The sequence below is a fragment of the Vanacampus margaritifer genome, chromosome 15, assembly GCF_051991255.1.
Source record: "Vanacampus margaritifer isolate UIUO_Vmar chromosome 15, RoL_Vmar_1.0, whole genome shotgun sequence".
NCBI lineage: Eukaryota > Metazoa > Chordata > Actinopteri > Syngnathiformes > Syngnathidae > Vanacampus > Vanacampus margaritifer.
Window position 1 is genome coordinate 5,496,023 of NC_135446.1, and position 26,785 is coordinate 5,522,807.

Here is a 26,785-nt window from a genome sequence, read left to right on the forward strand (position 1 = left end):
CCAACCTTTTTTTCACCACGGACCGGTTCATACTTGTCCACAACTTTGGCGGACCGGCAACCCAGTGGGTGCTTGGCTGTTCGTCGGCTGATTAATAAAAGGCTACGACAACAAACGCAAGTCCACTACCATAACACGGGTAAAAAAACGCGACTGAGATGATTAGCATCTTGACATGTGTCAAGAGTCCGTCGTAAACAGAGAGAATCTGGTCACTTTTCAAAATAAAATATTTTTAAGCCTCGGCTAATCAATTAACCGGAAGTACAGTAAGTTTTTTTTTATTATTCTTTCAACTGTGCGGCCCGACGCGGTCCGGTCCAAAGGTGCCCACGGCCCGGTACAGGTCCACGGCCCGGTGGTTGGGGACCACTGACATACAGCACAACCACGACAGGAAGTTTTCCTCTTGACGCATTTATCAGGGACCCCTAGCTCTTCCCAGCGCCGCAGACCTGCACGGAAGCAACTTCAAATTTTCACAAAATTGGAAGGAAAACAAAACATGATATTGACATTGTACGTACAGGATTTGGACATGCCCGTATCGAGTGTATTTTAGCTGAACCGTGAGGCGTGAAATTATCCAAAATAAAATTGCTTGGCATGTGATTTGGACCCAGTTGAATTGGATCATCAAGTGCTGGTACCCTGCATGGACTTGATGGTTCAGTTGCGATGTGAAGGAAAGAGCATGAAGCTACTTATATGAAAGCCTCCTCCATAATGGATGTTTTCTTTTTAGACGCGCACAGGCTGATTTTAATCGGATTCCTTGCAGAAAGTGTGCAAAAGTGTTCACTAGAGCATGACAGAGAGGTGAGATATGTATTTCCTTTAACACTTTAGCCTGTGACACATACAATGCAACAAATGAAATAATGTTTTAGAAATCATCCACTCATGTCAGAAAACCAACACAAGAGAGTACAGTCACTCATTCTATTGTCACCTTTTGCAAGTGACAACGTTTGAGTTCAAATTAAATGTTAAAGATAACATAACATATTGTTTTTAGATTGACTTCAAGAGTATTCTTGGCTCTTCTGTGGCCGAGTGGGGAAAAAAGGAGGTGCAAGGAGGGGCCAAAAATTCCCGTAAACTTGCGTGATGGCTGACGTAGATAAAGCTTATCAGCACAACTAAGATCAGTTCGGGACCACCGGGACGGGTCGGCGTGTCGAGGCAGAGAGCCCACATGCGCGCAACGGAAACGGAAGATCATGGACTCAAGGGGATGATGCTATTTAATACTCTTCATGAGTGCAACCCAATGCTGGACATTATTTTTGTTTGATTCTGTCATTTACAATTTTATCTCAAACTATATAAATAATTCAGTACTGTACTGCACTTATAATACTGACAGGAACTGATGTTGGCTACAAACTTTATGCAAAAAAAGAAGCCATTGCATTACCTTTAATAGCAGTATCAACAAATTCCTTATCCAACAGGCTCACAATGTGTCAAACAAGCCACGACAAATTATGTTACATTTAATAACTTAAATACTATTTACAAATGAGGAGACGTGCACCTGACAGCTTAAACTTCATAAAGTTGCTTGAGTAGAGCGTAGTTTTCCATCTCTAGCATGGAGATCAGGCGATTCTTGTGACTCACCGCCTATGAAAAGAGACACCTGATTTTAACACTGTACACACTCACACGTGATATTGGATGTTCATTTTGTGGTTTTGCCAGCAGAATTTCTGAAAGGCTGGTCCTCTCGTGTAGCAAGTTGGACCTGACCTGTGTGAGTAAGGTGTGCTGCCACCGGAGGGCGCTGTTTTCTGCAGCATCCCCGCTGGCGCTTGTGTCGTTGGGCTCAGCCATGACAGAAGCCAGAGATGTCTTCACCCGCTGCATGCGTGACCTTAGCAAGAAGGAATGGGCCTGTGGGGGCACCAAGCTTGGTCAAATTGGTAGCTATATACCAGAGATGGGCGATGAGTCACATGACTTGACTCAAGCCAGACTTAATTTAATTTTAATTTTCAAGATATGACTAAACTGAAAAACTTGACTCGTTTGATTTTTGCCACAGCAACTTGAGACTTCGGTACCTTTGCAACACCTTGGCAGGAGTTGACCCAACTGTTGGTGTCGGCCTTATCCTTCTGGGTCCTGTTTTTTTCCAGCCGATGGTGGTACCAGAGTCGGGCCTGCTCTAAAATTTCCACACCGCAGTAGAGAATGTCTTTTTCTTTTTCTAGATCCTTCAGATGCTTAATCTGAAAAGCAGAGCAAAAGCAGGCTCGTTTGCATTCAAAGCACTTTAAACAGCTCAAATGTAACAATAAAGTGCTACAACTTTGTGTTAATGTCCATATTTAGGAGTAAAGTCTGTATTTATTTGAAGTTGACTGCAGGGACATTATTTGTAGCTAGTTAACAGTACGTTTCTACTCAGTTGTTATTCTAAGCCTTGAGCAGGAAGCTGACGCTGTCACACTAAGATGGTGGTCAACTCAAAAAGCCATGCTACTTCCACCAGAACACGTGAGCCAAGATGGAAAATTGACTGACGTCTGTTGTCCACATCACAGTACAATAAATAGCAGCTTGCAGATGAAGTGATTACACAAAAGTGAAACGTTTCAATCAAAATGCTATTCAGGGACCATCATTTACTGTACTACCAATAATAATAATACTAGTGCTAATAATAAGACCAATAATAACAAAATCCATTTGCTTTATTATGCTGGTTCCAAAATAAAAATAAAGACATTAATTAATTGAACAATATATGCAGTATTTAAATGGAGAACATTTTTTTGGGGTAAAAACAAATATATTGGGGAAAATATAATCATGAATTATAAAACAAAACTTAGTTACAAAGAATAAAATCGTTCAAAATTTTTTGAAATGGGACTAATTCTGTTAAAAGCTTTTAAAAAAATATATAATTCAGAGGTGATTTTAAAAAAATCTAATAAAATCAATACACTAAGAGGAAAATATATATATTTTTTAGATTGGAATCAAAATACAACACAAAATAAAATGAATATGATCTCTGTAACCAATTTCTCCAATTTAAAGAACTCTTTCTATTTCTGTTATGACATTTTTTTTTATGACCTAAAATCAATATACTGCTATGTTGGTTCCAATAGGTAAACATAATGACATCTCCATATAAAAAGGTCTGTCCAATTCTGTCCAATAATAGGAATTATTCCCAAGTCTTTTCACCCCTCATGAGGAAATGATTAGAGAAATAAAAATAAATATGAGAAATTTAGCAGCCATATTGTTAATGTTTGGAGCATTATGACTTATATCATCCAAACTTTTAAAAGCAGATTCCCAATCTAGCAGTTTGTGCTAAAAAAAATTGCAAGTCAGTACTGTACTGTCTGCCCTGTATAAGACATCACATGACGTACCCAATACGTTAAGCCAGAACGAGATATATCTAAGATAGAAAAACAAATAGGTGTGGTGCAAAGTCCTTTTGTCATTACTGAATGCAGACCACACCCCCTTTCGCTATATTGTGTCAGCGCTTAACGGCTTTCTTGCAGGCCTGCACTTGTTTGCACTGTCAGTGAGGAGTTGGACATATACATACTTTATAGTTAAGTATGTAGACAAAATGTTTTGCTTGAAATTCAGTTTTTATTTAAACTGTCCAAGAGGGATTCACTATTCACTTTATTGTTGTTAAGCATTGTGCTGAATAACGTGGCTTTTGCCTCGTCATTTACTGACATCTAACTGATATTTACAATAGAGATTTAAAAAAATCAATCAATCAATATTTTGTTGATCTGGATACATCACTCACCCACAAGTAGAAGCGAAGTGCGTCCAAGCTGCAGAGGCTGTTCCTGAGCGGGATAAGGACCACGGTGTAGGAGCAAGAGGCGGCAGGAGGACAAGCCATGGACAGCAACAGAGTGATCAGCTGCAAAAACCTCCTGGCTGAAAGAAAACAACACACACACACAAATAGTGCGAGAGATGTAAGGGATGGGTAAAAACAAAAAGAGAAAAAGGAGAGGAAGAAACAGCAGCAGGCAGGCAGGCACAGGCAGCATGCTGCCCCTGGGGCGAGGCAATGAAAAATTCCACATGTCTCTACTATGACTGCTAAATGGACTTACTGGAACAGGAGAATTGAAACTATTGTCACATGTTCACATTCACAAGATTAGGAAATGATGCACATAATATACAGGGTGTCCATTAAGTCTCTTAAACATTTCAAAAATTTATTAAAAATGCAATTGATTAGATATTTTATTTAGATTTGTTCTATTGTATTCAGCGTTTATTAAAGTTTTTTTTTAATTTTTTTTTTTTACCTCTTTTAATACACTTCTACATGGGCACCATTAGTTGCACGAAGCACATCAAGACGGTACTCGATTTCTTGCCATGTTCGCTGTAGCATAGCCTCATCAATTGTGGCAATGACATCAGTAATCCTTTGCTTAAGGTCAGTAATGATAAACACTGTATGTTTTTTTAAACACTGAATACAATAGAACAAATCTGAATAAAATATCTAATCAATTGCATTTTTAATATATATATATATATATATATATATATATATATATATATATATATATATATATATATATATATATATATATATAAATGTTTAGTCATACCCAAATCTACAATGCTGACATTGAAAATAATGGACGAACAAAAAGAATGATAATATTGTCATTAATTTTTGAACAAAAGTTGTTGATTTAAGAAAAACTCTGATTTCATGGGTGCAAAAGTATGCGTACCTCTCTTTAAATCAGACGTCACCTCCTTTTGCAATGGGAACTTCATCCAAACACTTTCTTTAATGATTTATCAGTCTTTCACATCAACTTTGGGGGAATTTTTGCCACTCTTCCTTGCAAAATGCAGCCGGTTGAAAGAGATTGGATGGGCGTCTAGCATTAACTGATGGCTTCAGGTCCAGCCACGGTATTTTGAAAGAATTTAAGTCAGGATTTTTTTATTTTTCCTGGAGAGCTCAGTATTATTGTTCATTCGGTAATTTTATCGATTTGACATGTCATCATCATTGCTGTCTTTTTATTTTTTTTAATTTTTATTTTGTATGTGGATGAGAATGTGCATGTGCATGTGCATGTGCATGTGCATGTGAGTGTGTGTGTGTGTGTGTGTGTGTGTGTGTGTGTATTCATTAGTTCACCTAAAGCCTATTAAAAATCCCATACCGTTCACCTAAACTGAATACTTCAGAATCCAGCTAGAGTCGTGAGGTTGTCAGGAGACCCGAGGAAGTATCAAAGAAAAGAAAGGAAAGTGAAATCCAGCACCGACCAGACATTACCTACTACCCACCAGGTTACCAACCAGAGTCTTTCACCAACCCCAGAAACATTTAAATTCCAACAAATAAGGGAGACCTCAAGAGACCAAAGGAGAGACTGAGGATAGAAAGGAAGGACAGACGAAGCAGAGTGAGATCCACAGACATCAGCCTCCACCGATTCAACGACCTGAGGAAGAAGCAGATTGTGTTTGAGTTTCGATAGATGCTGGTGTGGTGGATCTGGCATGCATGAAAATCTCCACCAAAGAGGGGAGCCGTCGAACCCTGCCAGGACAGAGCAAGCGCAACACCTCAGGGCCCCACAGGCCACGGCAGCGCCAAAGGACAACCCCCGGGCCTCGCAGGGGCCACCGGCCGGAGCGCAAACCCAGGAGCCAGGAGCGCCCCCCACCCCAACACGGCCCGCGGCCCCAGCCTAACGCAGCAAGACGGGGCACGGCAGGCCCACCAGGCACCCCACAGATGTGCTGTCACTACCCACTTCCTGAGGTCCCCTGAGATTTCTCTTCCTCTCAGCATGACTGACCTGTATGGGTTCACCTGGGTAAAACTAAAGTGACGTGGTTTTGTCTCTGTTCCAGTCAGGAATGCACAATTTCTTTGCTAAACCTCTCATTTCATTGGTCCATTTCAGTGGTTAGTTTAGCTACCAACTTGTCCTACCTGATCCTACTTGAATGCTTGTTTTAAGCAATGCAGCTCAGGGTTCGCTTACTTTTGCACCTACATGAATTGACCAGAAACTCTTTTTAATTAAGTTTTGACTACACAATTGATTAAAAAAATATATATAACTATGCATTGAATTAATAGATGCACACCTGTTATTTCATATAAAATGTAATGGTGCAGATTTAACAACAAAATCAGGTTGAAACAATTGAAAAGTCCAATTTGCTCAAGAGGTTTACTTTTGAGCAGCACTGTAATATATATATATATATATATATATATATATATATATATATATATACATATCAAGAGAGAGAGAGAGAGAGAAGCATCATGTATGTCTTTTTTTTTTTTTTTGGTGGGGCCACGTGTATTTACTACCAAATAGGCTGGAAAATGTGGAAGTGTTTAATATTTTTTAAGCAGACATTCCCAATTTTCACCAGTAGAGGATGCTGTAGTCATAAAGAGTACAGTTGCAGTACATATATTTTCATAGCAGGCATTTTAAGATGACACATTGTCAAAGTGACGCTAGGACTTTATCGAACGCTAGGTGGTGCTACAGCAATAAGGCTTAAGTTAAGAGACAGGGACGTTTTGACAGCAAAACTCACACCCTAAACGTCATCATGCTTTCGTACAGATACTGCAAAGCTTGTGTACAGAAAGGCTCTAATTTGACCCGTGTATAGGAAATAGATTTTAGGTTTAGGCGTGTGTGTTAAAGGCGGAATCTTGAAACAGTAAAATAATCCATGTCGTGTGTATTTTTATTGCACAGTGGGGGATAAGGAGTTGTATATTTTCAAGATTAAAGTAATAATCTTTAGAGAATAAAGTACCTTTTCAAGACTATAAGTCACATATTTTCAAGATATTTGAGGAAAAAGAAGCAATAGTATTTTCAAGATAAGTAATTTTTTTTCAGACTCAAGGTGGATATTTTATTTTGTGCTTTACAGCGTAGTACAAATATTCATTTTCTCAGCCGCCACCTATATATATATGTGTGTTTGGGGGGAATTAATTAATTATATTATTTCTTGGTTGAAAATGTCAAACAGGTATTAATTTATAAAAATGTTTATCAATGTGACTGTCGTTAAATGTGCTGCATCAAGAGTTTTGAAAGTACCTACGTGAAATGGGATAAATTATTAAAAACACATGCATAAAATTCTAATTGAAAGTAAAATTAATGTCACTATTGTCTTTGTATTGGGTCTTCTTCAATATTACGGGTGTACCTAATGTTATGTCCTGTCTTTTAGTATATCAAACAAATTATTCATTTTGAGAGAAAAAAAAGAGAGAGAAAAGAAAGGTCAAAAAAGAGATAACGAGAGGATCGTAAAACATTTTTTAGGGAAGTTTATGATTCCCCTTTCGTTGGCCTCTTTCTCACTTCACGTATAGATTGATGATTTTCCACAGTGGGCCCCACTGAAAGGGGAAGCCACACGTTGTAAATTTGCCCCTAAAAGCTAATTTTATTTTAATTCTCAAAACAGGTTTTAGAAATACACACTGGTGTTCACTTTTACATAATTTTACAGACTCTCTTGGCCAACTAGTGCAGCTTTGCGTCTAAGAAAGGACCCCTTGTTACTTTCTGTCTGGCACTCACGCACACGTGCTTACACGCAAACACTCCCACCACACTCACACTTTCCAAAAGCACCGACGTTTTCTAGGAACTGACATGAGAAGGCGGCGGGAAGGTGCCGGGGCACGCCCTCGTTCAGTTCAGTCCTCCGTGAGCCTCTTTCCAGCTCATAGGAATCTGCTTCAAATATGTCGGCCATAGTAAACAAGCTCCTTGTGCAGTCAAGCACGTAACCGGTTCATGGCATTAGTTTGTCGAAATACTTTGGACCCGCTAGTTGGTGGTTATTAAAAAGTGAGGCGGTGGATCGTGACATGCCCTCAAATACCAAAGTTTATTAAAAGTTCCAAGGGTCTGTGGAAAACTTCCCTAATGGAAACATTTGGGAATACAGTATCAATGAGCGCAGAGCGTCCTTTCACGAGGAAAAATGATGCATCCATGGAAAGTGTTAAATCGGACTTATCCCACTCAAATTGTGTCAGTTCCGACCTCAAAGCGTTCGAGGCAAATGCAAATACACGACATATGTTCACGTAAAACAACAAACAGTTTATCAAATCCACCATTTTTGTTTACTTTTACCTTTGAACACTTTGAGGACGGAATTGGGACACTGATTGGGATAACTCAGACTGCAAACGCTCCTTGAATGCAGCACAAAGACCCCATTTTGACTTGTGACGTAAGGTCGAAATTGTCAATGGTCGACATTATTGGTGGGCAAAAAAATTTGGGCTTTCAAAAACAAATTAAAAAAAGATGTTCAAGTGTTTATGTAAAATGCATAGAATATTATTTTTCATACCAGAACATTTTGAGTCCTGAACTCATATTTAACTCACACACACAATACACACAACACACACATACAGTACATATATATATATATATATATATATATATATATATATATATATATATATATAGATATATATATATATATATATATATATATATATATATATATATATATATATATATATATAGATATATATATAGTATATAATATTATCATGCTTGTGCACATGCCAGTACTTAGTACAGTATGCAGCTGGGCCTAGATGTGAACCAGATGGCGATAAGGGCAAAAATACATCAGCTGAAACACACCGCATACAGTCTGTTATTTAATCTTAGAAAGTATCCTATATTCATACTAGTAGTGAGGTTTTGAAGCGGCAAGTGTAAAATGATGGCACCCTAACAATCTACTTTGCTATTTTTCCACTAATGCATATATGTTTAGGAGGTTTGGACACACACACACATCTCATTTTCTTTATTTTCATGACTATTTACATTGCATGCCTTGAAGGCATCAAAACTAAGAATGAACATGTGGCGTTATGCACATAACAAAAAAGGTCAAATAACTGAAAACATGTTTTAGATCATAGTTTCTTCAAAATAGCCACCTTTTGTTCTGATGACTGCACATCTTGGCATTCTCACCTCGGGGAACTCCTTCAATACTGTTGGAAAAAACATTTCAGGTGACTACTCTTGAAGCTCATCCAGGGAATGTGAAAAGAAAAAAACAGAGTTAAGAGTGACTATTTTTGACGACTGTAGAATATAAAACATGTTTTCAATTATTTCACTTTGTTTTTGTTAATTACGTAACTCCACATCTACAATGTAAATAGTCATGAAAATAAAGAAAATGCATTGCATGAGAGAAGGTGTGTCCAAACTTTTGGTCTGTATTGTAGGAGTGAGACCAAAACAAGCCTCTCTCAGCCACTTATGCTGGGACAAAAACAAAGGATCAATTTACACCCTTTAACCCCTTTCTTGGCCCCTAATCTGTCACCCACAAAAACACACACACACACCCACACCCACACCCACGCCCACGCACACACACACACACACGCACACACACACACACACACACACACACACACACACACACACACACACACACACACACACACACACACACACACACACACACACACACACACACACACACACACACTCTATCCAACAACAACTAAAAATTGTGCTGGTCCCATAGCACAGCAGCTGATGCTTTAAAAGTGCAGATTGATGCAATAAATACCTGCACAGGCTAAAACATCTCAGTGGAAGTTAACCTGGGAAGCCCAAAACAAACACTTAGGGTATCCTTGGGCATATTTCAACTAGGATCTATTTACCCTGACACGCTGGATACCTCATCACGGCCTCCACAGCTGCCCCCATGATACCCCTCACAAAATTACGGGCTTTTCATTTCTCTAAGCCACACCCACTCTGAGAGCTGTTTTGTATGTGACTTTATGTTACATATTCGTAGGGCTCGTATAAGGCCTTCAAATGCAATCTCAGTGCACATCATCAGGGACGTGCTTTGAACTGTAGAGGCGAAAAAATACAAATAAATCCCTAAAACTGTCCTGTCCTGTTCAACCCGGATTACCCAGTAAAATCGATTAATCTCAAAACAATGTGATAATGATTCAAATTCTAAAGTTATGTCGTCCTTATTTGTCAGCACTTTGTTCCTAATTTCTGGCAGCGACAAAAGGAAAAAGTCAATCGATTGTCTGTGGTGTACCGCTTCTCTGTTTTGGTTCTGCAATTGAGAAACAAAAAAGAATGTGGAAAGCCCCAAACGGCACCGGTGAGGCAACAAATTCCTCTCAATTGTTATAATTCCTTCACTCATGAAAGATAAGTTTCTGTTTTTTTTTCTTTTTATAGAAACTGCTTGTTTCTAAATTTGTCTTCAATCAAAATATATTTAAACTAAAACAAATGTTATAATGCCCTATGATAGTTTAATGCTTTGCTATTTTTTTCCCCCGGGGTGATGAATGAAAAGGTATTTTGTGTGTTAGAGTACCAGATGCGCTATGGGAAACTGTGCAATTTCATAATAATTGGTCTAAAAATGATCATTCGTTTACGTGAAATCATGTGCATGTGTTCATCTATCTTTGCTACAGATTTTTCCAATGTAAAATTTGTGCCTTGACTATATAAAAAGGGATCACCTTTACTAGCTGCTCGATCAGTCAAAAAAAGAAAACAGGGTGTTTATTTATTTTTAATACAAAACATAAACCCCACCCACTTCATTTTAACATCCCAAACTCACGGTTGCATGTCAAGCCACATCCTTTTGTCGTTCTCGTTTCTCGCAACACCTTAATTACGACATAATGTGTGGGACGACACGCGTGGGGTCCCTGATACAGCCACTGCAAATCTCATCCCACTGTGACATTTGAATGGTAAAAAAAAGATTTTTTTTCACATTTACATTGTTGAAAGGGATTTTTTTCCCCCCCGGACAAGCTAATTTATTCAAGGGGCAAGGACTGCAGAGGGAAAACAATGGTTTTAAATACTGCATAGCCAAGTGTAACACATACAGTCGTGGATTAGGAGGCGTGCAGGGGTGGGAAGGGGGCCAAAGACAACAAGAAGAGGATTAGGATTTGAATGTGGCGCACTAACATGACTGTAAATATCAGGTCAGATTGCTGACAAACACATTTTGTGGGCTAATACTACTCAAGGCCTCATTTTCCAGCAATGGCCCCTTAAATATGATGGTGGGTGTATAAAGGGCCACTTGACACACAGATTAGTGGGCTGTTAGGGAATTGGGTCAGCATCACTAACTAACCATTATGTATCAGCATGAGAGAGCTCAAATGGCACAGGTCTCAGGTTCTGGAACAGTTGCTTCATTAGGAGACTGTAGGGAAATGATTGTTTTCTTCCACCATAAAATGGAACATGGCAAACATGTGGAAAACCTTTGATGGATTCCACCCCCCCAGTGCGAACCAAAGTCCCTTCAAAATACTAGTTGACATGCTCCAACTAATGCATTTTAATTGCATTAAGCTGTCAAGTGAGCCACCTTGAACTTCAGAAAGCAAACCAAGACCACGCCTTCCCCTCCCCTTTTTAGCCCATCAACATGTGAATACTGTTTTTCGACAAGGACAAATTCCACAGGAGCTACATAAGTACTCCTATAGCTGTAGCTGTCACATGGAGACAGGGCTTCAGTCTCAGCTCTTATTTTTGGTATAATAAAGATTTCAAGCCCTTTCAGCCATAAAGCAGACCACACAAGACTCTCTGAGTGCTGGTTTGTGTTAAAAAATAGTAAACTGCTGTTAAAGAAAAGGGCGGTGGCATTTCAAAATTGACTTCTCAACTTGTAAGCAAACACCTGTCTTATACAGGATAAGAGGCTCACACTTATTGTGGCGTAACAGTAACAGACAGGAGGTGTCATAATTGGCAGGTCAAGTGATGCTATGGCGAAAGAAAAATCTAAATTCTCACGTAACTCCTGCAATAACTGAAAGATTAAATATTAAAAAGTACAAATACACTGAATCAAATTTCACAGTGCGTGTATTCTGATGATTTTTTTTTCTTATTTTCTGAGTCCCAACCATCCAAAACTCACTGTGGCAAAAAAGTGGCCAAAAAATTGCCCCAGTTCGTCACCCAAAAGTCACTTGATCATCATAGTTGTTTTTGAAACGAATTTGGTGGACATGTCTATCATTACCAAAGCCCCCCGTTTTTACATATCATTTAAGCGTGTTTTATCATCATTATGAATTGCACTAAAAAGAGGTGTTTCGTTGCTGCTTGCATCATTAATTTTTTACTATGTTTGGGCAATAAAGAAAATCTGGTTTGATTTTTCCATAAGGTTACATGTATTAGACACAGGTCACTTGGTGAGGTAAAAAAACGGACTTTTTAAGTGTTGCATCGTGTACAGTTTACCAATGCACCCTTGTTTATTTTCCCTGACATATTTCCACGTTCTTTCCATACATAGAAAAGGATATAGAGTTGTGGCTATACATTTGCAAGAGGGGTGAAAAAAAGTCTGCTCACGTTGCAACGCAACGTGACTGGGGTGGTGGGCGCGGCTCCAGAAGAAAACCTGATGCAAGGCCAACACCAGAATGTGTGTCACATTTTGCGGGAGAATGGAAATGGCAACCCCTGCTAAGTTTCTTTGACCTACTTTTCGACCAGCGCTCAATGCAGCACACAGGAGGCACAGTGAGCACAGAGCAACACGTCTGGAGCGACGCGCGCTAAAACCATCGTTTTGAAACATGTCAACAGGGTAAGTAACCTCAGAAAATGTTTATACTTATATTTTGTAAATATTTCTAGTTGTGGTTGTGAATTTGCACGTTTTTTTCCTTTAAAGTTTTTTCCCGCCTACATAGTGGTCTTTGCTGCGTTTATATGCATTACGGTCAGTTTAGCGTTGTTTAACGTAAAAAGCGTACAATGTATGTTTTGGATGGAATCACGTGACTGACTTCTCGCGTGTGACGGCCCCAACCACACCGACAGCCCTTCCATCCCGTCCTAGTCCCAGTCCATAACAAACAAGCGGTAGAGACAAGAAGAAGGGCCTTCTCCGTGGGTTGTACAGTCGGACTTCCAACGTGACACTCTTTTCTCCGAGGTTGTCATATCATTCCTCTCGCTGTGTATTTTTTTGTGGGTGCTTCGCTTATAAATAACACCGTCGGAAATTTTGACAACGTACTGTCTCAGACTCCAATGGTAAGTTTTTGTTCTAATAAACTAGCTTTTGATCATTTCCTGCCATTATGTCACACATAATGTAATTTTGGTTCGACGTAGTCTTGTGTTTCACGTTGTTGCGTGCGGTGGGAGCTTTTGACAAGTTGCGGTTGTTTGTGTGTCGCATCTCATTAACCCACATCCTCTTGCCAAATAAAGTACGTCATCGACTACTATACGAGTACACCCGAACCTCGTTTTGTGGTACTTTGTAACGTTTTAATGTAAATTTTCAGCTGTTCTCGTTGATCTTTATGCGATTTTATTTTGCGAAATGTAACAATTTGGGCTAGTGCGAAGTGTACATGCTGTACTGTAACCTGATCTGCATGACGCGCCCGCTTCGTTTTCTGACGCAAACAACAACTTTCTCTGGCGCAGTCAACTCATGCACAAAGCGAATCGAGACATATATTTTGGATATTTATTTAGCTATATTAATCGTGAAAAGCAAAAGTCAAGTGGTTATATTTGTTGAAATGTGACGTTTCCAGCATTTGTTCGCTCAGTAGGTGCAATTTCAGTCTGGCATATCCAAAGTGCATTTGCTTACTGTACTTTCTGAGTTGCACCATGCTTCTCCCTGATTTAAAATTTTCATAGCGCTGCTTTCATGACTAACCACATTCAATTATTCCAGAATCAACACTGTCAGGATCTATTTTTGGTACCATTTTAATGACGTTGCAAAAACAGTTTAGTGTTACCTCTATTTGTAGGTTAAAAGATGATTAAGCAGACCAACTGTTGCTCTGTTATTCTTTAATATGCAGGCAGACAGGCCTAATTAAGACACCACGGGAGTCATGAATAATCCGATGAACCCCTCCCCCTACCAACCCCCAATTAATCTGAGCCGACTACATTAGATGCAAATTTAATTTAGGATTATGCAGCAATTAGTGGTTGTGACAGATTATCTCACAATACGAGGAGTCAGCGTCTTTTGTGTCCTCATGGACAGGGAATATGGAATGTAATGGATCCCATTACAAGGAAAATTTATATTCTGTTTGCCATACTTTGCCCACCTTTGGTTTAGACATTGAATGTGTACGGTACCTAATTAAGTGTGGCCACTGTATAGATAACATAATCGGCTCAAGCATACATTTGAAGGACTCAGTTTCTCCTGATTGTCTGTCAAATTACTACTTTTCGAGGTTGTATGTAAAATTTCAGACGAGATCTCTGAACCCAACAGCAGTGCGCTAATTAATTTCGTCAGATAGTAGCAGTGGAAAACTGTGAAGCATTCCTCATGAGTATACCATATGTGCAACCCCTCACCTTTAATGCTGCCCTTTGGCCCTCAAACACCACAGCAGGTTGCTGCTAGTGAATAGATTTATGTGGTGTTCGTGTACTTACCCGTTGCTGTTGTAATTACGCCACTCATATAAACTGTAAAGTGGTCCTAGCAGGGTGACGCAGGTGTTATGTGGGGGACCTGATAGGTTAAACACAACCACTAAAATAGTGGGTCTCAAATTGGGGTCCTTGGACCACTAGGGGAAGTCTGTAGCTTCTGCAAAATAATTTGAAAATAAGAAGAAAAGTTGTGTCTCATTTTGAAAATGGACTTTTTATTTCCTATGGGATTTGTCGGTACATTTATTTGTCATGTTTAATTGCTGTTAGGATTGTGAGAGAGGTCCTTGGAATAAAGTGTCCACTGGACCAAGGTTATTAGAGTTAAGAAAAACTAATAAGCAACTAAAACTAAAATTGAAAAACATATTTAACGAAATAATAACAAGAGTGCTTTCAATATAACTAGCTGAAACTACATTTTACGTTTATAAAACTAACTAAAGGTAACACTTTTTTAAATTTGAAAAACGAATGTCACAAGTGAAACTGAGCTCTCACCTTTGTTCAACAGGGATATGGCGATGGAGGTGCCATCAACGTCAACAAGTGAGTCCGAGATCTCGCGCCTGGGTGGCGTTGAGGCCCTGAGGTTGAAGGCGCGTCCGGTGCGGAGAAACCTCTTCGGTCCCGTGGACCATCAGCAGCTGCGCGAAGACTTCCAGCGGCTGCTGTGCTTGAGCATAGAGGCGGCCAATAAGCGCTGGAACTACGACTTCCGTAGAGACGTGCCGGGCACTGGCACCAACGTCCAGTGGGAGGAGGTCCGGGGCCAGGACGTGCCGCTCTTCTACCGCGGCGGCGCCGTGAGGCCGGTGGCGCGATCGGGCAAGCCTGTCCGCCGGAGTTCCACCTCGTCAGGCGAGGAATCCCCTGAGTCCAGCAGCTCTTCCGGATCTGGGGACGAGTACATGGAGGTGACCACCAGGGGGTACTACCGGCTGCAACGGTCAGAAAAACGTACACAAGCTTCCATTATGGGTAAATCCACAAATCACAAAAAAATAAAATACTAATACTGTAACAGATTCACCAACCTCTGCATTGTTGTCTCACTCCAGATTTCTTCAAGGTGAAGAGGAGGCGGCTTCTACATTACAAGGGCTCATCCCGGCAGTAGGACCACCTCACATAGATATCATATGTACATATGTAGCAATTTCAGAATATGATAGATATTTTCTATATACTGTTTTATTCAGCTTTTTCGCTATACTGTGAAATTATATTATGTGCACTCTTACAGAGAACAAACAGGCCCAGATGGTCTTTGTCAGCGGTGAGCTCACTTCACCGCTCTTAAAAGTTAGGATTTAAACGAGTTACTATTCCTGGCCCCGTGCCACATGTTGTCGCTGTCCCCCACCAGGTCAAAACCTCACCCGGGGTAAAAAAAAAAAAAAAGACACCAAGAGCAATAGACTCCAGATTAGAGATCAACGGTGGAGGCTCAACGATGAGATTATGTGGCTTCACTAATAATTCTAATCTAGAGACTATTTATTTATTATTCATGATGCTAGATCAGCGTCAAAATATGATTAAAATTCGCAAAAAAAATACAATGTGTAAAACAAAGTAAAATAAGACGTTTGTGGATCCGTGTGCCATTGCCCCCAAAATTGTGTGATTATGGCTCCACCGTTGCCACTAGGAAATGTATATTATTCAACATCACAACACAGCAAAAATCACATCTGTACCATCTTGTAACTTTCTATTTTTCCGCAAAAAGGGGTATTTAACATATTTTGTATTTCGGCAGCAGTCCAGTCAAATTTTAGTTTTTTGTTTGTTTCCAGCATTATGCTTTGAAATTATGTAGCATATTCCCCTCCGGTTGCAGTGTGCATCATTTTCTTAGCAACTCGTCAAAAGGTGGCGGCAGCTGAGGCCAGTTTGTAAACTTTGTGATTACGTTATGTGGGCAAAAGTGTTGGGACACTTGAAAATGTTTGTGGTGTCTCAAACATTTGTGTTCATATGATGTACTTTTAATTATATTGGAGAGACCTATGGGGTAAAAAAAGAAAGATCATTTGTTTTTTAATTTAATATGTTCTGTTTAATATTTTACCCCCGAACTACATGAGTCAGATTTATGGTTTAAAAAGCCATAATTTGGATAAACCCCTTACTACCTCATTCAATAAAATTGGTAAAATACAGTGTAAAAAATGCAGCTCAGGTTAGTTTGCATCTGTTGAGTCAGTAAAGAGAAAATGAGAGACTGAAAGCTTCTGTTGTTGTTTTGTGGTCAAAGTCGTAGCACTCAGTTTCACATCGGGTAAAAAAGTCAGCGAGGGGCTCTGAGGGGTCCACACTGCTTTTGTTGTCACTCACTTGGCCTTTGAGTTGCTTTGACAGGGAAGTGGGGGAGGGGATGCAAGTTTGTCTGAGAAAACGCTTTAGACCCCTTTTGAAGCAAGGCATGTTTTTGATTTTTTTTTCTTTTTATGACAGTTGTCATGATTAATACCCCCCCCCACACACCCCTTTTTAAGTCTCTCAATCTCTCTTTGCTGAGCCAACCACCTCAGTCACTGCAAGAACCATTGTCATGGTTTTAAAAGAGTATATTTCAGAAAACTATTATTTTTAGTAGTGTTTACCTTTATATGTGTGTAAGTGACAAACATTTACAAGCTTCTGTTAACTTATTTGGAGTTTATATTGTGTGTTTGTTGAATAATGAAAATCTATTTTTTTGTTGCTATTACTAATTGTGTCATTTCTGAGATCTTTGCACTACTTAAGCATTGTTGACAAAGAAAGCTATTTTTATATGGTAATCTTTAAAAATAATGTAAAAAAAATTACAAACCTTTTGACAGTTTTTTTCAGTTTCTCACACTTTCCCACTGGGCGCAACTTCCTCATTAAGTCCATTGGGAAATATTCAAGATGGCCTTCATGCAATCTTTGCTTTTAGAATTTATCTGTCGCAGCTATATCAGTGTCTTTTTTGTATTCTGCATCAATGTATGATAATCATTGTATACCATTTGTAACATGTCATACTGGCGTGTGTGTGAGTATCCTATAACAGTCTGGAGTGAAACAAGAATCATATATTTGTATGGAATCGATGAAGAGATTCTGAATATTGCTGGGCTGTTGCTGCACTGCTAGTTTTGTCATGATTTCATACACGTGCGCAAATTAATAAAATGCTTTTGATTTACGGAGTTCAAGCACGTGTGAGGTTTCTTCTCCGCTCTACAGCACCACCTAGCAGCTAGAAAGCAACAGTGCACATTGGCCTAGTTAGGGGAATTATTCAGTTGTTCAGTTCTATGATGATAAATAGAAAATATTTGTAGTTTTAATGGCATCAACATATGTCACTTGATCTAAACTATAGCAAAAGGAGTCACATCAATTGCTTGTACATTCATTTTACTTTTCAATTGGATTAGTGCTTTAACACAGTTTACAAGTGTCTTGATACACTCATGATTTGTTGGTGCTTCATAAAGCTACTCATTCATCTTGCAACCCCCATTGATTTAAAACAAAAAAGGCTCTTTCACACATGAGAACGTGCTTAAATGTACATTATAAATAGAGATAAAATAGACATGAAAAGCGCATGTTGCGGGAGTTCCACATTCCATGCCTGTTTGAGATCTGAGGTATGGCTGCTCGTTTTGAGTTGTATCGCCTCCAGGCTCCATAACAAAGTTTTTATGTAGTATGTGGCATGATGGATGGTGACCGCAACCAGTGCGCATATAATGAGCACCTAATGGGCATTAGTTCCCGGCCGACTGTCAGTAAAAAAAATCATTTAAGACTCAAATCACAAGAGCTTCAGTGTTGCAGTCATACGAGGAATGATAGGCAAACCAACTAAGGACCCAAAAACCCTTCCAACGAAAGGACACTTTTAACCTGATAAGAAGAAAGTGAAAAGGCAGAAGTTGCCCACTAATCGCAAGCCTTAAATATAGTGCATTGTCTCCATGATAATCGATTTCTGCATGTGCAACCCCAAACTGCATTATGTCTCCACGTAACACCACAGTGCACAAGTATTTACAACCATTTCAAAATGTACATTGTGTAATGAAGTCTGCTTTCGCAGCTCCAGACAGTCAAATTGTAAATGGTACGACAATCCGCAAGAAGATGCAAGTGTTCATGCCAGTCTTTTAGAGAGGACGCGATCCTCTGGTCTTTCTCCAATCTCCACCGTGGTTGGAGGGAGGAAAGAAAACTCACCTACAAAGCCATTTTTTTTAAAGTAGTGTTGAGGAGTTAAAAGGAGCAGATTGTCTCAGAGCTGGTGATGACGCGTCTGGCGCTCCGTCCACAAGGCACGCACATCCACCACGATCAGGTGAGCGATGAAAATAATGCTGCCCCCTGTCTGTAATGTAAAAAAACGTCCTGTAATCGCTGCAGAATTCTGCTTGAGCCCCAACCATAAAAACTGCTACGTTGTGGCACTTGTAAGTAAACCATATACCACTCCATCTACTTGAACTATATAATCAACTGTCTTACCATGATGACGAAGAAGTAGAACACAGATATCCAACCCAATTTGCTCTCAATGAGGGACACCAGGTACTGGAAGGTAAAATTCCTTAATTAATCTAATTTCCTCTTGATTCCAGGACACACAGTCATGAAATACCAATACATACTTGTCCTCCGGCAGCTCCTATACTTCCTGTGCCATCCACAATGCCAGTGACAGTGGCGAGAGCTTCCCGACTGTCCCTGATGGCGTCCTGTCTCCCCAGGTCGGCGGATATGGCCGAGCTGATCATGTTGGACGGACCACCGATGAGGAAGCCCGTGATGGCCAGCAGGACAGCGTTGGTTGTCTTGTCGTCTGGCGAATCTGAAATACGTTCACGTTTGGGACTCAATTCAGGAGGAACAGGTGGTCGGCACTCGGCACTTGACAACATTTGAGGTTATGTTGATATTATGAATGCCGGCTGAAGAACAAGTCACGAGGCATAAACTAAAACAAACCAAAACTAAACTTAGACTAAGCATTTTTGAAATAACTAAAACTAAAAAAAAAATGACAGAGCTGCCCTGAAACTATTTAAAACTAACTAAATTCAAAAAAAAAAAAAAAAACTCAAAACGAAATAAAAACTACAGTAATTTTTGGACTACAAGGTGCACTTACTATAAGTCACGCTTGCTATATTTGGGGAATACTCGAGTTTGTTACACACATAAGCCGCACCTGACTGTAAGCCGCAGGTGTTTTAATGTTACCGCACCGGCTTCCCGCTACTTTCTTTCCATATTCAGGGCTCAAATTGTCTCGCTCTCGTTCTGTACTGTATTTGGGCTCACTTGGTTTGTTTTGCTAACCTTGCCAGCAAGATGAATTCTCTCTATTTGTGAGTTCACAAACTCCAGGGAATACATCTTGTACTGCTCACGCTGATACGTTTGCAGCCGATCTTTTTCTGATCGGACCAATCAGGCGTTGTTTAGGCAGGACGAAACCAATAAGCGACAATGGCGGGGGGAAACAAACAAACCTAACAGACAAATTGATGCTCCAATTAATTATGTTCTCGCAGAATTACTCAGTTTCCTTGTTGAATATGTACAGCGAGAGGAGTTTCGTGCATATTTATCTGGTAAAGATGTTGATGTTCATGCCCCATTCCCCCCCTAAGACGAGACGGAAGATGAGATTTTCATCCGTTGCCTTGATTGGTCAAAACAAAATGTGCAAAGAAGCCGCATTGTCCTATCAGCTCAAGAGTATTGTAAAGCAAGCCCCGCCTTTTCCGAACGGATCTCCCTAGTGAAGTACCAGATTGATAATGTGAAGAACTCCCTCGAATGAATCACAATTATCAATCTGGTTTCTGAGGTTATTGTTTTGCTGACACTCTTGCACTTCCTTTGTAGTGCGCCCCCTTGTTATCTGATGGATAAGCCGCACCTTTGTATTAGCTGCAAGGTCGAATGCAAGTGAAAAAAGTAGTGGCTTGTAGTCCAGAAATTACTGTAACCATAATGAAAATTCTAAAAGGATAATAACCCTTCATGAACCTCTTGTAGCCATTTTACCATCAGGAACTAGAAATGTGAAATTAGAAAACAGAAAATTGCCATTAATTTCATGCAATATTAAGGATTTTTTTTCTTAATGATCTCATTATTTTTTGGGGAAATTTTATGTATCATAAGTACTAGTGGTATCAGTACTTGGACATAATTTAGGACATCATGTCTTAAGAGTATGTACATATGAGTTCTTGCATTATTAATTACAATTAATTAGTATTCTTATGGATTGGCCAAAACTAGTTTTTCACATTTTGTTATTAAGGTATATGATGTGCAGGATCTTGAGGGTGAGAAAGAAGTGACTCAGTACTCACGGCTGTACCCCACCAGAGAAACCATGGCAAGTGTAAGACTTAAGGCCAATACTGGCGATCGCTTGCCCATGAAGTCCGTTACCAAACCTTGAACGGTTCCGCCTGACATAAGAAAAGGGGGGAAAAAAAGTTTTGTGTTAAAACTCAAACTTTATTTAACTCTCTGGTGCACCACTCACCGATAATTCCTCCAACGTCATACCACATGGAAAGCCGGTCGGCCTCGGCTTCCTTCCAGCCGTAGTTGTTGCTCAAGTAGAAAGGAAGCCAGAAGAAGAAGGAATAGTTCACCAGCTTCAGACACGCGTACGCCAGAGAATACTAAAGCGAGCACACACAAACGGGTTAAAGTTCATGTCGGGAAATCATTAGTCAGGATGTGCTGGAAGCTTACCGGCAGAACTCCGGGCAGACAGAAAGCTTGGAAGAAACCCACGGCTTTGGTGGAGCCTTGCCGAGGTTCATCCTGATGCTGCACTGAGTGGTAGTGACGGTTGTACACATCCCCCTCGTCCTGTTCTTCTTCCTCGTCACTCATCAGAGGCCTGTGGGTGTCTGCGTCAACTGGGCTGGATCCTGTCTGACAATCCATACTCAGACCTGACACGCGCAAATTTGATGTCAGTTGTTGTCCTTTGTTGCCGTTTCCATTGGGAAAGAACACCAAAGAGGTTTTCAAAACATGTTCCTTACCCACTTCATTTGGGGAGGTGAGCAGGCCGAAGAAGAGCACAACCCCGCCAGCAAACTGCATTACAGACGTCACCAGGAAGGCATACTTGCAAGGGAGGATACACACACAACTGACTCGTGGGTGGATAAATATTTGTACTCAAGGGCCAAATTTGTTAATTGACAGTTTACAATTTTAAATTGTACAAATCCTTGGAATTTTAGTCTCGCAAGAGTAAATGTAGTTCTCAATTAAAACAGACTGATTATATTTGTGTTTTTCCAAAATAAGACATTTGCAACCATCTTCTTTTACTTTGGAACACAATGCTGAACATTTTTGCCAATTTTCAGACATGTTATGGACCAAACCAGGCAATTTTCTGTACTGTCGATTTGAAATAATGTCCTGTTTTTGCACAAAGGCCTGGAAAATAAAATATATTTTATTTTATTTTTATAAATCCGATTAATAGATTAATTGAAAAAACAGACAAATTAATTGATTATTAAAACAATGGTTAGTTGGAGCCCTAATTGAGATGAATGAATAAAAACGACATAAAAATAAAACAAATATATGAATGTTTAAATAAAAGTCGAAATGTCTAAAATCTTACGACCAACAATGCAGTTATTTTCATTTTTATTATCAGTAATTGACTACAACTTATTTATTAAAATAAATTGAAAACGTTTTAATGTACAGTACTGTGATTTGACTGTGACTGTGATTCAACCAATGATTTAATGAGGGGAAATCCATTTTATTTGACCGATTTGAGGTTAAATAACAAATATTAAGAGAGTCTTGACTAGGTACATTTTCAGTGAGCCAGATTTTTAAAAAAACACAAAATAACACACACACAAAAACGTGTACTGTAATGTGCTTTTCTTACCTCATAGCCGTACTTGAGCACACTGGATGCCAAGAAGGCACCCAAGATGTTGCCCACCGATGCGCAAGCGCTCCATAGGCCGAACACGAAGCCGCGCCTGGACACCGTCACAAAAGACGACTTCTTCATTTTGAGCACCACCCTCTCAGAACAAATACATTTATTCTAGCAAATCATCTTTACAAGTCCTGTTGCTAAGCCTCAATGGCATCTATGTTGGAGGTGATGAATGGCTGCCTTTGTGCGTGTGGATCCCTCTATATGTGTGTCTGTGTAGCTAAACGGGACTCGAAACTGGCATAGTGTGTGATGCTAGCACACCCAAACACACGCACCCTGTCTTGCCAAACCAGTTGGCCATGACGGCGACCACGCAGGGCCAGACAGTGGACTGCAGCAGGCCGTTCAGCACCCACAGGCTACAGTAGACGTAGACGTTGTAGATGTGGAGCCACTCGGTCAACGTGCCAAACACAAAGTCCTGCAAACACACAGACATTCCAGAGTGAACAAAAGAACGCCGTGTATCCATCGATGATTGCATCCATGTTCTTTTGACCTAATGAGGGACGGGTGAGTTGGAGTCTCACCTGAACTTGGGGGACCTCAATGTACCTAACATGCTTGTTTTTGGAATGTAGGAGAAAGCCTGAGTATCTAGCGGAAACATGTAATAATGAATAATTATATTATATAATTAATTCAATAAATACTAGAACCTCTCGACTGTGAGGCTGACGTAAAAATGATTAGCAGGCCAAAATGCCAGACTGTAACGTAGCTATAAACAGACTTTGCCTATAGTCCCCCAGGTATCATTTTGTACTTCATGTGAGTATAATAGCCAGTTGACTCAATATTTGGACACCAATTCATAGGCTTGCATGAGGGAGCCACAGCTCATTTTTCAGACATTTATTGAGAGTCGGGAGAACAGTAAAGCCCATAAACAAAACAAGTACACTTAACTCATTTGCTCCCAAAACACGTATAAATACGTGCTGTTTTAAATATTACCATGCTCCCAAAGACATATTTATACGTTTTTATTTTATTAATTTTTTTATGCTGGAGCATAGAGAAGGCTTTGATGCAGCCTCTGAACTGAAGAGAATGCATGAATCAATTATAGTTATTACAAAAGCGGCCAGCAGGTGGAAGCAGAGTATAAAAAAATCAATCAGTAACAAGCTCTTCCCCCACTGTTTTAAACGGATTTGTGAATAATGATGAAACTTAGCTATATTCTAATGCTAATTGCTGCAAAACGGAAACAGATAAAAATATACTTTTTTTCCTGATGAAAGAAGAGACTCAAATCTTTCTTTTGGTAGGTTCTATGTTTTTATAGCAAGAGAACACAATATTCTGTGGGCCTTGCAAAATAAGTCAAAACCCAGTAAAACACCCAGGAGCGAAGGGGGTTGCTTCAGTGAAAATGGCTGTGAGTCAATAAGTTAAGCAGGCACTGCTGTCAGCCACAGTAAATACATTTACTATTGCATATTTTCCAATATTGCAGGTGGGCTCAATGTACTCAATGTCAAACAGGGTCGAGGCAAAAATACTGTAGCGTAAAATGACACCAAGGAAAATTTATAGCTTGATACTAATAAAAGCATAAGCTATAAGGAAATGGTATTACCGTATACGTGTCTACTCACCACAACAGCAGAGCCACACAGACCGAAGCAGAGCACATAGCGCAGGTTCACTCTGTCGCCAATCACGCCGCTCAGATACAGACCCTGTGAAGAAAAAAAAAAAATTATGATGATGTGTGACTATACATTTATTGGTTACCAAGTAGATTTGAATCCACCTCACCACAGCATAGGAGAAAAGGAAAATGGAGTCCAGAGCTCCCAAGAAGAGAGTCGCCTGCTCTTCGTTGTCAAACAGACGGTTTTTCTCCCATGTCTAAGACAAATATGCAGCTGTGCAGGTTAGAAAACGAAAAGATCAATTAGCAGCAAAAAACTGTACCTCGCCAGGCGAGAAAGCCGGAGCGCTGCCATTTTGAGGGGAAGGCGTCCACTGGGCGGAGATGCTCACTTTCACATTACTGAACGTCTTCCTGGATGCATGCAGGAAAACATAGCTGGGATGGGAAGAGAAAAAGGATTACAATATATATATGCAATTTCTGAAAAAATTGTATGTGAATGTTGAAAGCTGGATGCTAATATTTGTATGCATGTTGAATGTTGTGGAATGCTTTACTATAATGCTGATTTGAAAGAGTTGGACAATGATTATTATATAAAATTGAACTTGGACTAAAAGCTGCTACAACCGGAATTCGAACCATGGTTTCCTACATTACTAGTCAATTGCTTTAACCACTGAACTTTGACATTGTATGTAATTATATTGAATAGTGTAGTATAATACTGAGAGCTGTACGGGGTAGTGGTTTCATCATAAGAGAAATCATAACAGTTTCCGATATGATAGTCAGTAGGTATTGTGCATATCACTTAACGTAGTGCCCATGGATACATTTGCAGAGGTGGAATTCGAACCTCCAACCTCCTATTTACTGGACAATGCACTTAACCAAGTGTGCCACCTATCACTGTCAGTATCAAACACCTGTGAATGATGATGGCTGCAATGTAAGCAAGTGGAACATCAGTCGCATTGAAAATGAATGGGAGAATTTAGATTTTAAACGTTTAAATGCACAAAAACTAAATTTGTTGAATGAGAAAAATATGAGCCTGGGTAGTGTGAATTTTTGGAGCAAGTTGAAACTGGAACGGTGTATATCGGCTGTTGTATGTAGGAGTTTAATGAGGACCAAAAAGTAAGGAAATGAAAAATAGGAATAAATAATCGGAAATTAACATAAATATGAAGTTGAGGCTGTGCGATCAAACGTACTTTATACATTTATTTGACTTGATTTATCAGGATGGTTTTACTTATGAAGACCCTGTTCAAAGCATGCGTCCGCTGATGTGCACTTATGACAAAGCTGCAAACAGATCTAGTTTATAAGAGGACAGTGAGTCAGGGTTGGCAAATTTGTCACTTTATCACTATATTTACTGACATTCCCAAACCAGATAGCAATTATTTTTTATTTATTTCCAAATGTGAAAAGCCAGGCAACATGACCAGTTGCCATAAGCTAAAGGAAAAATGTATTAAAATCCCATTTTTGGTGACAAATTAAAGGATTTCATTTTAAGGCCAATTCACCCAGCTGAGCTGAATAGCACGCTTCTATTTCCTTTTTTCTTTCATGTGAATTGCTGATAACAGGGCACCAGAGTGAGAGTCTAAAAACAGGAAACGGTGCAGGAAACCAATTCATCCTTTCTTGCTGAGCTTCGCGCCGACTAACCAGCACACGTAATTAAATATTAACGCAACCACTAAGCTTTAAACAAAGAAAGGTGCAGCATGTCTATACTTAACCAATAAGGGCGGGGGCAAGATACCAGGTATCGTATCGGGCCAATACGACTTTATTTTAAGTTATTGGGGACTCATGGAGGTTGCCGATACCAGCCATCAATAGTTAAGACAAATAAACAACAACAAAAAACTCCCGGGCAGTAGTTGAGGCTCTACTGCGGCAGACAGAAAGAAAGGTCTTTGTTCACAATTTTTTTGACAGTGTGTTAAATGAAATTTTATATATCAAATGTACTACAGCTTCAGTATATATCGTGAGTACTCAACGAGTTAAAACTCATACTGATATCTGTCTTAAAAAAAGGGGGGGGGGGGGGGGTATCAAGCATCCGTATTAATCAGTTTAATTTAAATTTAAATTCACATTTGCACGAGACAAAAAAATGAAACACCACTTTTCTGCTGTGCCCACTGGAAATCACTGCATAGTTCACACAGTCACACTATCCTGACAACATGTGCACAAAAGACTTTTTGACCCCTGTGAATACCGTACATGGATTCACACCTTGCTTCTAAACTGCATTCCAGAGATTTCCTTCCAGATTTGAAAACAAACAAAAATAACACCAGGAACCTGCCTGACAGTAAGACACCAAACGCATCCAACAGGTTTTGTTCTTAAAAACGCAACTAAAATTCACAAATTACCTAAAGAAGGTGAGGAGGAACGCAACCAGGTGATGATGGGTGTACTGTGACAGGTAGCCACAGCATGAGGGAGGCATCACAGGGGTGACCAGAGGAAAGGGGACAATATGGACGTTGGTTCTGGGAGGTGAGGATCTTCGGGGGCGAGAAAGGATGGGAAAGGAGTTGAGCTAAAAGGCCGGGTGGG

The 26,785-nt window shown here is 39.7% G+C and overlaps 3 protein-coding genes across 5 annotated transcripts; 1 reads left to right on the plus strand and 2 right to left on the minus strand.

The window, feature by feature from the left end:
* Positions 1-1,249: 1,249 nt before the first annotated feature.
* On the minus strand, positions 1,250-15,212 carry LOC144034640 (suppressor APC domain-containing protein 2). Its single transcript, XM_077543558.1, has 5 exons — positions 15,078-15,212; positions 3,803-3,939; positions 2,070-2,237; positions 1,756-1,899; positions 1,250-1,629 (listed from the first exon to the last, which is right to left on the minus strand). The coding sequence occupies exons 2-5, from the start codon at positions 3,899-3,901 to the stop codon at positions 1,549-1,551; spliced, it is 492 nt and encodes a 163-aa protein (XP_077399684.1). The 5' UTR covers positions 3,902-3,939; positions 15,078-15,212; the 3' UTR covers positions 1,250-1,548.
* Positions 12,588-17,770, plus strand: cdkn1d (cyclin-dependent kinase inhibitor 1D). Of its 2 annotated transcripts, none has more exons than XM_077543556.1 (3): positions 12,588-12,732; positions 15,091-15,557; positions 15,638-17,770. In XM_077543556.1, the coding sequence occupies exons 1-3, from the start codon at positions 12,722-12,724 to the stop codon at positions 15,694-15,696; spliced, it is 537 nt and encodes a 178-aa protein (XP_077399682.1). In that variant the 5' UTR covers positions 12,588-12,721; the 3' UTR covers positions 15,697-17,770. The 2 variants fall into 2 exon arrangements, with proteins under 2 accessions (XP_077399682.1, XP_077399683.1); XM_077543557.1 differs by lacking the exon at positions 12,588-12,732 and adding an exon at positions 12,975-13,184.
* On the minus strand, positions 15,477-26,742 carry slc37a3 (solute carrier family 37 member 3). 2 transcript variants are annotated; one of them, XR_013288258.1, is made up of 15 exons: positions 26,599-26,742; positions 24,508-24,622; positions 24,349-24,441; positions 24,186-24,269; positions 22,857-23,002; positions 22,522-22,618; positions 21,641-21,725; positions 21,342-21,547; positions 21,127-21,268; positions 20,948-21,049; positions 19,229-19,428; positions 19,086-19,151; positions 18,801-18,948; positions 15,614-15,702; positions 15,477-15,517 (listed from the first exon to the last, which is right to left on the minus strand). XR_013288258.1 is itself a non-coding variant. In XM_077543555.1 (13 exons), exons 1-13 carry the CDS (start codon positions 26,673-26,675, stop codon positions 18,856-18,858), a joined length of 1,506 nt encoding a protein of 501 aa, XP_077399681.1. In that variant the 5' UTR covers positions 26,676-26,742; the 3' UTR covers positions 17,959-18,855. The 2 variants fall into 2 exon arrangements, 1 of the variants encoding a protein (XP_077399681.1); XM_077543555.1 differs by lacking the exons at positions 15,477-15,517; positions 15,614-15,702 and having other exon boundaries at positions 17,959-18,948.
* Positions 26,743-26,785: the final 43 nt, after the last annotated feature.